The sequence below is a fragment of the Bos grunniens genome, chromosome 8, assembly GCF_055505025.1.
Source record: "Bos grunniens cultivar Pamir isolate PY7600 chromosome 8, Bosgru_T2T1.0, whole genome shotgun sequence".
Taxonomy (NCBI): Eukaryota; Metazoa; Chordata; class Mammalia; order Artiodactyla; family Bovidae; genus Bos; species Bos grunniens.
Window position 1 is genome coordinate 23,119,321 of NC_141172.1, and position 12,927 is coordinate 23,132,247.

General features: G+C 38.8%; 1 protein-coding gene across 5 annotated transcripts in view; it reads left to right on the top strand.

Annotated features, from left to right (window-relative positions):
• The window catches only part of SLC24A2 (solute carrier family 24 member 2), a 292,853-nt gene that overhangs the window by 799 nt on the left and 279,127 nt on the right, over positions 1-12,927 (top strand). For 4 of the 5 annotated variants that reach the window (XM_086414937.1, XM_086414940.1, XM_086414939.1 and 1 more), the window contains exon 2: positions 1,448-2,532. In XM_086414937.1, the coding sequence (XP_086271063.1) occupies positions 1,603-2,532 (930 nt within the window). In that variant the 5' untranslated portion in view covers positions 1,448-1,602. Of the gene's footprint in view, positions 1-43; positions 173-1,447; positions 2,533-12,927 lie in introns of those variants that run through there. The other variant, XM_086414938.1, reaches the window with a different exon arrangement.

A 12,927-nucleotide genomic window follows, 5' to 3' on the forward strand; every position in this document is an offset into this window, starting at 1 on the left:
AGTTCGGGCGTAGCTGGGGGTGCACTTGGCCGGCGGAGGCTGCTCGCATGCAGCGGAGCGGTGGGTTTGCAGGTCGAGTCAGGCTCCGGCTGGAGCCGATAGCGCACCCTGGGAGTTGAGTCCGTCCGTGCCGTTTGCCCCGGCCCAGCATTGTGACAATCCCCGGAGCGCAGTGAGTCGCTTAATCGTTCACGCTAAGCATAGACATCTGCCAGCCAGCCGGGAATCTGTGCGGGGTTAGGTTTATCTCAGGAGGAACAGCATCTCAGCCTAGGTTGGTTTGGGCTCCCTCTGCAAACCTGAGTTCCAGCTAATCTCAATGTGTAACTGGCGCATGTTTAATTAGCTTGCTTTACACCTGAGATGATCTCAGCGAATGCCTCTAAAATGAAATCGTTGATACAAGAAACCCACCCCCAATCAAAACCGTTTTTTAAAGAAATTAAAAAGAGGAATCTTTAGAATGTCAACTGTCTATCTAGGTATTTCACCCTTCTCTGTGGAGGCTGAGAATGAAAACTGCTTGGCTGTCTAAACTACTAGAGGGTCAGTGTCGGGGCTATTTTGGGCAGATTTTTGTGGACAGAGGTATTACTGCAACGTGCATATTATTTATGAAATACATATTTGATCTCTTGAAATAGCCTACTTGTTAGGAATTGTTTGATTTACCAAGTTGTGTATTTTAAATATGACTGAAGGTTGTTTTTTGTTTTTTTTAAAGCTTTAGCTGAAAATAATATCTAGATATTTAGGGAAGACAGTTTGTTCACATCATCAGAACATTCTTTTAAACTTAAATTTTTAAAGGGCTTCTTATCTGTATTTGATATACAGGAGAGGGTTTTCATGAAAAATAAGAGCCTGAGAGTATTAAGTGTCCAGAAAAAGAGTGCTGATCCTCCAGCACTCAGCCCTTTCCAAGTGACAGATTAAATCCGAAAAGTGTGCCTGCAACTGGAATTATATAATTGGAACAAAAGAAAAGGCAATGGTTTGGTTGTCAAATATGTAGATAAATCTAAAGGAAGTGATACCTTTTTGAGCACTGGGATGTTATTTGTTACATGATTTAAGGTGGGATAAACAGAGATTTTCATCTACATCTATAACATTTTTTTATTTAACACACACAAATATGTAGTCTATGTATTTACCCAAATGTTTGCCTTTGTACACACATTTTAATAAGTGCCTAATATGTCACATCCTACTTTTAATGCTTCATATCTTTTAAATCATCCTCAAAGCATTCCTTGGTGGTAGGTGCTGTCATTGTCCTAATTTTTGAAATGGGGAAACTGAAGTTCAGAAGAATTAAGGAATTTAACCCAAGGTCCCATGGCTGGCTATAGGATAGGATTTTTTTCATATCTGCTAAATTATTTTGTTAAAAAAAATGCATGATTTTATGATTCACGTATCCTTGTTTTTATTTTTATTTAAGCATAAATGTTGAAAATATTTCCTGTGAAGCCTAAGAATCCCTGATTGTGGAAGCGCCTCACGAGCACTGTTACCTGTAAAGCAAAGCAAAGTATGAAAGAACCATCTGGTTGAGTCTACAAATTTAGAACCATCACATCCACCAGAAGACCCAGGATGGATCTGCACCAAAGCGCCACCATCTCTTTCCTTGAGAAATGGTATTCAGATAAGTCACCGTCTGGCTGCAGGAGACATTATAATGTCAGGAAAAAACTCAAGTTGATTCGAATCCTAGGCCTTTTCATAGGCCTGGTAGCCATTAGCACTGTCCCATTTTCAATCAGTGCCTTTTCTGAGACAGAGACACAGAGCACAGGAGAGGCCAGGGGTGCAAGTGGCCCCGGGGCAGCACACGGTTACCACGAAAGAACTCTCTTAGATTTAAATGACAAGATTGGAGATTATACTCCACAGCCAGCTCTTTCTCAGGAAGGCATATCTGAGAATAGTACAGATCATGCCCAAGGAGACTACCCCAGAGACATCTTTTCCCTCGAGCAACGAAGAAAAGGCGCCATCATTCTCCATGTCATTGGGATGATCTACATGTTCATAGCCTTAGCCATTGTCTGTGATGAGTTCTTTGTTCCCTCGTTGACTGTCATCACCGAAAAACTGGGCATCTCTGATGATGTGGCTGGAGCCACCTTCATGGCTGCCGGGGGCTCAGCGCCAGAACTTTTCACGTCTCTCATAGGGGTGTTTATTGCTCACAGCAATGTTGGCATTGGCACGATCGTGGGCTCAGCGGTGTTCAATATCCTCTTTGTCATTGGCATGTGCGCCCTGTTTTCCAGAGAAATCTTAAACCTGACATGGTGGCCGCTCTTTCGGGATGTGTCCTTCTACATCATTGACTTAATCATGCTGATCATATTTTTCCTGGATAACTTTATCATGTGGTGGGAGAGCTTGCTTCTCTTGACAGCTTACTTTGGCTATGTGGTTTTCATGAAATTCAACGTCCAAGTAGAAAGATGGGTGAAGCAAATGATAAATCGCAACAAAGTCGTCAAGGTGACAGCGCCAGAGGCCCAACCAAAGGTTGGTGGCAGTGGTTGTTTATTTAATGTTCTTCTTGGCCATAGCTCTGAATTCTTAGTTTTTGAGATCTGCCACTTTTTTAATCGGATGGCGTTGGGGGCTGTAATGGATAGCAGGGTACTTTCTTCAGTTCTTTGATAGCCAGACTATCACAGTGGGAAAAATTGGGGGGTACTCTGGAGAATGTCTACTAAATTCTCAAGCTGTTTGCCTCAGAGTAAAACATTTGTAAATATAGGTTACATAAGCTTCCCAGAGAAGACTCAGCAGTTATTTGTGTCTTATTTTGTGCAAGGAGGCATAGCAATTTTGTGAGCAGTTTTATTTTCATGGGAAAGTATGTGTGTGTCCTTTGCACATTGCAGGGCTTTTTCTATTTAAATGAACATATGACAGTTATCATGAACCATCTCTTTAAAGGTGCTCAGCAAAGAAAGTGTGTCTGTGTCACCAAATATGGACCTGTAAGTCAGCAGCCTAGAGCCTCACACGATTGGTCGTTCAAGTGGGTCATGGCCATGCTTCTTGATCCACACAGTGATGCTTCAGACCACTCGACCAGGCACAGATCAGGATCCATGAGAGTCAGTGGCAAGCCATGCTGCCTGCCTCTGTAGTTCGATGCCCATTTTGCACACCATGTTAAACATGACCCAAAATATTTTCTAGAGTAGGACTTGCAGGGGTTTTAAAGACAACAGTGGTCATCCTATCACATAGGTAGCAAGTAAACTGGTAAAGAACTTAGAAGAAATTGATCTGAAAAAATATAGGTTAATTTTTAAAAATAATCAGTAATGTTTACTAATGGGAAAATTAGTAAAATTTTATGTTAAGTAAGTGATGCAGTTTTGATTTATATCCTAACATTGGAATGTCATCTCAGATTGTGATTTTAAACAGAAAACCAAAATACGTATGCAGACTTTTCATTCTGGAATCTGGGGACATTCTCATGTATGCAGAAAACAAACGTTAAGTGGAGGGTGAGATGTTTTTCCAGAGTGAAGAAAAAAATGATATTAATTTAGCATAATTCCTCTATTTTCAAGTTTCATGACCATCTATCATTTTTGTGGCAGCCATGAAACAGAAGCAAAGTGCAGACAAAAAACTACTAGTGATATTTCTATTTATTCCATGCAAAAGAGAAATATTCTGGAATGTATTTTTTCTAACCTATCCCTCAGTGTATGGTTGGTTGTTAGAAACTGTAGTAAGAAAAAAAAAAACCATGGCAAATAATATTCAGATGTGATACTAGTCTGTATCCTTAAGGGCATAAGATAGGGTCATCACTGGAGCCCCCTCCCTGGTCTAATTTTGTAGCCCAAAACATGATCCCTCAAGCTATCTTCTCAAAACTGACTGCAAGTTTAAGTGGTTTGCATTAGTAGTCTATGTGTTTATTCCAATTAGAATGCTGAACAGTTGCCAAGGGAAAGGCAGATTTTTTAGAGGCAAGGAAATGATTTGGTGCCTTATAAATATCCGGGGCACATCAAGGATAAAAAGTCTTTTTGAGAACTCAGTACTTTTCGTTTTGTTACGGCACAGTGGAACTTAATTAACTTAAACACAGAACTCGGCTAAAGGTTATATTGGCAACAAGCATGAAAAAGGAATTTGCAGAGTGGTCCAATGATATATTGAAGATTGCAGGGGTATTTTGTATTCTGCTAAGAAGGGAGAAACTGGTTTTGTGCATTTAGTAATAACTTTTAAAATATGGTCTACAGACAGTTTTTAATAAATTGTGTCACTCATTAAATCAGCTCTTGCAGGATTTTTACCCTACTATATTAGGTGACTGTCGTGTCATTTTTATGGTAATTTAAAAGTCAATAACTTAGGCTGACATTCCTTAAAGTTGTTATTTATATCCATAATTTTTGCTATGCTTAATATTGTGCATCTAAAAAATTTTGGAATTCTGGACTTACCTAATTAAAAAAGAAAGCAGATTACATTCATGACTATATCTCCTGTTTCTGATTTACCCCAAAAATATGTTCATCGTATTGTTTTCCTTTGAGCACCAAATAGTTTTAGTTGTTTCATTTAATGATTATCATTTATTTTGGCATTCAGAAACTAGATTGAACCATAAATTATCATGGGGCCAGAATTTTTTAACATTGCTATGTCTTATTTGGTATACTAGAACACAGATATTTTTAGGTGGACCAATACATAATGATGTGTGATTTCCTTTACGAAATTTCACCTTGCCAATTTTACTTTTGAATTTTATTGGAAAAAAGTTTTTCAGCAGCTGGTTTGTATCAGATGTCTGATTTCAGAATCTTGTGGAAATTTTGCTCTCTGAGCACTGAACAGAAGGTGTCTCAGGGAGAGACGGGTCCTTGAGCTTGGCGCTGTTGTTCTCTGATCTAAAAAGTTGATTTCTGGCTATATACCCCACCCCCCTTTCCTACCTAAGTCAGTGCTTCTAACATCATCAGAACACTCAGAGCCAAGCCAAAGACATTCCTTGATTGAGTCTTCATAGAGAGAAATGTGCTGTACAAGAATTTAGGAAGCAAAATACTAAGCCTGTTTTAGGCAAGGCTACCTCATTGTTTTATATGTGCAGTTATAGAGCAGGGGAGTATGGGAAAGTGAAGGAAACATATTTAGAGATTTTGATACAAGTCATCATGGTTCTTCCTGGAAACTCATCAACTCTGCTGAGCTGTAGGCAGTGAAATATCTTTGAAACTATTTGCTTCATGAACAAGTTGAAAATCTTCATTTGGTTTCATTACTGATGATGGGGCAAACTATGGAGCATGGAAAAATAGAAAATGTGAATGTTTTTCTCATAGTTAAATAATAGTTTCCCATTTTATTTAACTATTCCACCTGGCGTGTGGCTTTTTAATTTGACTTTTTTATTACATCTTTTAGTGATAATATCATCCTTTAAAAACATATCATTTAGTGTCATGACATGGTAAAGAGACCCTGGACTTTGACTCAGGGAAAAAAGGTTTTAACTCAGGTGTGTAATAAGCCTTGTAACCTCAAAGAAGTCACATAAACTCACTGAGCCTCAGTTTCCTAATTAGGAAAATGAAAATAATAATACCTGCTTCATAAAGTTGGAAAAATTGTTAAATGACAAAATGAATATTTAGCCGCTAACATAGTCCTTGGCAAATGTGGGTTGTTCAGTAAGTGTTAGTTCCCTTTCTTTCATCTTTTGTTCTTAAGTGGAAAGTGAATCAGAATAAAGTACTTCAAATTTGAGTATTTCAAAATATTTCTTGAATATTATAGTTCATGTCAGTGAATCATCGAGTTAAGCAGGCCATTGTCTCTCTTAGGGGCATGTGATATTTGCCATATTATAATATTTATAAGCTTAATTTCATATATAGTGAATATATGCAGACAAGATATTATAAACTCCTGAAGGAAACCTTCAAATACCTTTGCAGTCCTGAAAGTTTATTTTGTAGAATTTTACTTGCAGTAAGTAGGCCATTGACTGTGGTTTTGATATATCTATGCTAAGCAGAGATTTTTTGTTTTCAGTGTATTTTTATTTATGAATGACTGGGACCTTCTTCTAAAAACCTCTCCATGGCTGCTTAGGAATTAATTTGAATCCTGCAGGATGTGAAGCAGTGGACTTTGAGGGCATCTGGTGTGTTTTGCTGTGTGCCTGGCTTGGCTGCTGAGGTCCGTTGATCTGCTATGGTGCTAGGCTGTCACTGGCCTAGAAAGCAGCTGTCCATGGTATTTAACTTCTTCTTAGACTTGGCACTGTAATCTGACAGCAAGTCAGCCCAGTTCAAATGAAGGGAATGGTCTAAATAAAGATGCTTAAAGCTGAATAGTTGAAGGCAGGCTACTTAGTAATGTAGGTGTGCCTTGCTTTATTCATTTTGTATGTTCCTGAAAAGTTGCTTGCCAGCAGAGTGTTTGCAGTGCAAATTGTTGTAATGGTCATGGGAAAATCGAAATTGAGACAGTGTTATAAATATTCTTCATAAAGTAAAATGTTTCTGATAAGATACTAAACCATAAATAATTATATAAATGCAAATGTATAGTCCCAAGCTTTCCTAAGGCAAAGAACATATTATAAATTCAACCTTTGTCCACCCTCCATACCCAGCAAATAAATTAATAAAATTAATGTACAGATTTCAAAGAAGGCAAGGTAAGCTCGTCCTTGTAATAAGCAAGTATTACTTGATAGACTTGGAAACTCTCTGTCCTCAAAAGAAAGAAAACCTAGGCACTAAACTTCTTAACCGTCTAGAAACCTGTGATTGCAGTGTTCTTTTGAGTTCCTGGCCTGGACCCAATTCAAATGTGTGGGGGTGGGGCTGCTTCCCACATAACACCAAGGAATTCTCAGACACCAGCAGGGTGGCCAAGAATTTAACTCAATTCTGACACTGTCTGCCCAGAGATAGCATCAGTTTTCCTCAGGTTAAGGGTTCATTCCTATAAGACTGCCCTCTCCACCCCCACTTCAGAAGCAAGTCACCAGTCCAGTTTGTTACCTGTGCTTCTGACTGACTATAAGTCAGAGGTTCCAGTGACCCCCTCCTCAGGGGCAATGAATTTGCTAGAGGATCTCACAAAACTAAGAGAAACATTTCATTATTAGATCACTGGTTTATTGTAAAAGGGTACGACTCAGGGACAGCCAGCTGAGGCATGGGGAAGGTAGGGAACCTTCTCCAGGCGCCACTCTCCCAGCATCTCCAGGTGTTCACCAACTCCCGAAGCTCTCTGAACTCTGGCATTGGATCAGGAAGATCCCCTGGAGGAGGTCATGGCAACTCACTTCAGTATTTTTGCCTAGAGAATCCCATGGACAGAGGTGGGCTACAGTCCATAGGGTTGCAAAGAGTCGAACACTACTGAAGCGATATAGCACATACGCACCCATGGAGACTGCATTACATGGGCATAGTTGATCAAATCATCGACAATTGGCGATTGATTTGCCCTCCAGCCCTTCTTGGGCTTCCCTGCTGGCTCAGCGGTAAAGTATCTGCCTGCAATGCAGGAGACCCAGGTCCAGTCCCTGGGTCAGGAAGATCCCTTGGAGAAGGGAATGGCAACCCACTCCAGTATTCTTGTCTAGTGAATTCCACGGACAGAGGAGCCTGGTGGGCTACAGTCCATGGGGCCGCAAAGAGTCAGACACGACTAAGTGACTAACACCTCACACCAGTAGGTGGGAAGTGCAGTCTATCTCTCCAACTCATCTGTCCTTGCTGGAAGGGAGTGGGACTGAAAATTCCAACTTTTAATCATCCAGTTGGCTCCATTAGTCACCAGCCCCAATCCTTAGGTGCTTTCTAAAAGTTGCCTTATTAACATAATGAAAGACACCTGTGTCACTCTCCACACTTAGGAAATTCCAGGGGTTTTGGGAACCATGAACTGGGAACTATGAACAAAGCCCAAATATATATGAGAAATGTATTTTGGTCATCTTAATGACCAAATATATATTTCTTATAAATCACAGTATCCAAGTCTGTTGATCTAGGAATACAGCATGGTGCTATTTTCCTTGTTTTGTTTCCCTCTACTTATGTTAAAGCAAACCCTTCAGTTACTGCATATGATTCAGAGAGTGAAGGAGGCACTTTGAGAGACTCAGAAAGCCCAGTGGATTTTTATTCACAAAGGTCAGGTTGCACATATCTGTTCCCCTTGCTACCCTGGTTTCTCCAGCAAAAAATTCACTTTGTGAATCCTGACAACGTTGAGAGCTAGGAGTTACCACCGCTTCCCTTCCTACTTTCTTCCTTTCTCCTTTTCCCCATCTCATTCATTTTTTTCTTTTCTTTTCTTTTTTTTTTTTTTTGGTAGAACCAGATAATTTGTATTTTAACTTTAACAAGGAATTAGATTAAGTCACTCTGTGAGGCAACAAGAACATCTTTTTAGAAAAGTCTCTAGTAACAGCATATAGCAGCATTTTGTTTAATTCAGTTTGGCAATCATTATCTTTCAGCTGGAATATTTAGTTTACTTACGTTGATTGTGATTACTATTACATTTCAATTCTTTCCTATCATGCTATTCTGTACTTTCTATTTGTTTTGATCTGTTTCTTTTCATCACTTTTTCTCCTTTTTGTGGGGGTGGATTTTTTTTCTAAGTCTGTTTTTCCCGTTAGTAGTTTGGAATTTATACATCCTATTTCTTTTCTTTTAGTGTTTACCCTAAATTTTTTAATGAATATATTTAACTCAACAGAGTATAAAGCTAGTATCTTTACACTCCTGCTAAACATCCTAAGGGCCTTAGTTAGTGTTAGTCGCTCAGTCGTGTCTGACTCTTTGCGACCCCATGGACTGCAGCCCACCAGGCTCCTCTGTCCATGAGATTTTCCAGACAAGGATACTGGAGTGGGTTGCCATGTCCTTCTCCAGGGGATCTTCCCAACCCAGGGATCGAACCCAGGTCTCCTGCACTGCAGGCAGATCCTTTACCGACTGAGCTACAAGGGAGGCCCTCAGTCAACTCTCCCCCATTGTAAATAATTTGAAGTCTACAATCAAAGTTGTACCTTGGTGTTTCATAACAGTTTTATTGAAGTATAACCTTCACATTTTTAATCCTTCAAATTAGACATTATGCCATCAATGTTTTTAGATATATCTACATTTTTACTAGTTTTTATTGTCCCTTCTTTTTTCATTGTACTTTTCTCTATGGTTTTTTCCTGTACTGACTTACTGTCTTTTTAAGGTCCTTTGGCAAGAATCTGTTAATAGTATCTGCTAAATTTTTATTTGCTCACAGATCTGTTTTACACTTTTGTTCTTGAAGGATAGCTTTGGTGGGTAGAAAGTTATTTTCCCATTCCACTTTGAAATAGCAATAATAATTTCACTGCCTCTGACTTCCATTTTTGCCATTGAGAAGACTGCTGCTGGTGTGAATGTCTCTCCTTTGTAAGAAGTTTGTTCTTTTTGACTACTTTATAAGGTTCTTCTCTTTGTTTCTGGTGTTCAGCATATTCTTGATGCTCTGGCAGGTGTGATTTTCTCACTTATTTATCTCCATTGTGATTCATTGGACTTCCTGAATTTGAGGATTTAGTGCCTCCCACCAATTTGGCCTCTATCTCATTTAGAATTCTGCTTGGATATACATTGTATCATCTCAGCCTTCCTCCATGTCTTTAAACCATTCATCTTTTTGTGTGTTCTTCTTTCTTATCATTTTTTTATATCTGCATTCTACTTTCTGATTTTCTCTTCAATTTTATCTAACCTGCATCTGTTTCATTTCTAATTGTTATTATTACATTTTTCCTTTCTAGAAGGTTTTTGTGGCTCAGTTTCACCACCATCATGTTGATTTTCATTGTTTCTTCTTTCTTTATTATTTAATGCCCTCTTTGAATTGGTGATGGACAGGGAGACCTGGCGTGCTGCGATTCATGGGGTCGCAAAGAGTCGGACAGGACTGAGCGACTGAACTGAACTTTAGTTTTCTAAATATACTTATATTTTAATTCATAATTGGTATTTCTAGTGTTAGTATGCTTGCAGGTCTAGTTGTGTTGTTTTATGTTTCATGTGGGGTTGTTTCTTTTTATATTTAATGATTTCTTTTAAAACTTTGAACTTGTATTCTTTGGACTTGACCTGTGGAGCAACACTGAAATCTGGGTTCTAAGTGTATCCCCAGAGAGAGGACTCGTTTGCTTCTCTGTCAAGTGCCTGGGAACTCAACCAACCCGGAATCATTCTAACCTGAATGTTTAACTTTTTTTACCTAGGTAGTATGAATTCAGACTCCAAATCCAGGAATGAGCCCATGGTTGGAAATTCTTAAAGGAGACTATTTTTTTCTTTCTTCAGTAGCACTCAAAACCAAGTCCAAAATAGGCATATTCTACTATGTCCCTTTGGTAGGCAGATTTTTTTCCCCCTCATTCACCCACTAAGAGTGTCAACCCTTCAGGGTTTCTAGTTCATTGGGAGTGGAGGTCTCCCATTGGGAGTGGATGGAGGAGGTCCCCTACTCCCTATCAGGCCTCGTGTTCATAGCTTCTACAATCCATGTCTCTGGCCACTGGGGAACAGCAAATACTGCTTCCTCACCTAATATAGATGGGGAATTTTTAAATACATAAAATATAATATCTAACCTATGTTATGTATTAATATATAATTCATTAGATACATATAATATATATATACCTAGTATAATTTGAGGTGTATATACTGAAAATGATTTCTCTGAATGTTTCATCCATCATATTACCAGAATTATGTTTTAGGCTTTGGATTTGTCAAATGATAGTGCATATAGCAAGGGATGCTAATATGTATTTTAATCGTATACTTTCAGAATGTTTAGTGTAATCTGACAGTGTATATAGTAAAACTCCATATCTACAAAAGATCCTACCAATGGCAAATTTTGAGTCAAATCTAAAAGGCAATTCTAACAGAAATTGTAGATTTGTAGAAGTCTAAGTTGTAGATTTGTTTTTTAAATAATATTTTTGTCAGATACTTAATGTATTCATCATATAGGATTATAAAAACACATCAATATACAAAAAAGAAAATTTTAAATAGCCTCTAATCTCTCCATTTTACCATCCAGAAATAACTATGCACATTTTTGCATTTATTCGTCCAGATTTTTCTCACACACACACACATACTCTCACACATGCACATACACACATATATACCTAAATAAGTTGAAATGATATTGGATATGTACAACTTTAAACTTACATTGACTATATACCATTTTAGTATTTTTTAACTTGGCTTATTGTGAGCATTTCCTCATATCATTAAATATTTTTCAGAAACATGTTCACTGGTTAGCATTATCATAAAATAGTTATTTTTATATTATATTTCACTACTATAAAAGATACTACAGCTAACAGCCTTATACATGTATTTTTTATTTTGGAGAAGCAGAAATTCTGAGACAAAGTTTCTGAGCTTTTTAAAGTTTCTGCTTGGTTGCTACATCTTTGGTAGTGTTAACTATTACCATTCTTAATGTTCACCAGTTTCATAGGTAAAACAACATTTCATTGTTTTATGCATTTCTTTGATTAATCGGGAGGTTGAAAATATGTTTTTTGATAATTAAAATTTTCACTTTATTGCCCAATTTCCTATGTGTCTTTTGCATCACTTTTAAAGTTTGCTGTGATGACACAAAGATCTCTTACAAACATATGCTGAGAATCACTAACTTTAGCAGCATTTCCCCACATTTCCACACCTAAATCAAGGCAGGAAGTTGCTGCAGTTTTTGTTTTAAAGGATGAATTATTCTGAAGAGGGAGGCCTTGTGACCCAGGAGTTAAGAAATGATGTTCCCAGGGACTGGGGTGTAGCCCTGGCCATGTGACCTCAGTGGATCCTGTACCTCCTCGGACCCTATCTCCAAATCTGGAAAATGAGAGATTTGACCCATATCACCTAAAAGATTACTTTAGCCTGTCATTTCTGTCCTCAGAGGCTCTCATCATTACAATGCGAAATACTCTAACCTTGCCAAAGTGACAATCTAACACGTTTACCTAAAACAGATTCTCACCATGCCCATAGCACCAAAGTCTTTTCCTAACCCGGCTTCCTTGTAGTATTTTCACTCAAATGATTTAATTGACTTGGCTAAACAGTCATTTTTGCTTAAGCATTACTGTGGGAGGCTGTTCTCCCAGGCAGACAGGAGAACAACTTGCATGGGAGAAAACTGTTTAAAGTTCCCTGCAGGACTCTACATCTCCTCACCTTTGCAGCTCCTGGCAGTGGAAACCCTTGGTGGCAGTTGCATGTGTGTCCCTGGGTCACTGGTCTCTCCTGATCTCCCCACAGTCGAAAGAGAGAGATCTGAAAACTGGACATGCGCTGAAAGATACTACGTCCTTACCACATCAATATTCTGAAACAGATACCATCTCCATCTGCACAGCAGGAACCTGAGGACCAGAAAACATAAATGACTGCCTAAGGTCCAAATTTAGAGGTGTTAAACTGCATTTAACACGACTGAGCACGCACACCTGTCTGACTCGTAAATGCATGCTGGTTCTCTTAGAGCTTCCCTCTGGGCAGTTGGGAATGAAGACAAAACAAATCTCCAAATTAGATGCACATTTCATATTGTGTGTGTGTGTGTGCGCGCACACTAGGTCACTTCAGTCATGTCCGACTCTTTGTGACCCCATGGACTGTAGCCTGCCAGGCTCCTCTGTCCGTGGAATTCTCCAGGCAAGAATACTGAAGTGGGTTGCCATTCCCTTCTCCAGGGGATCTTCCTGACCCATGGATTGAACCCGGGTCTTCTGCATTGCAGGCAGGTTCTTTACCATCTGAGCCACCGAGGAAGCTGCTCTGTTAGTCAGTGACTTTCAAATAT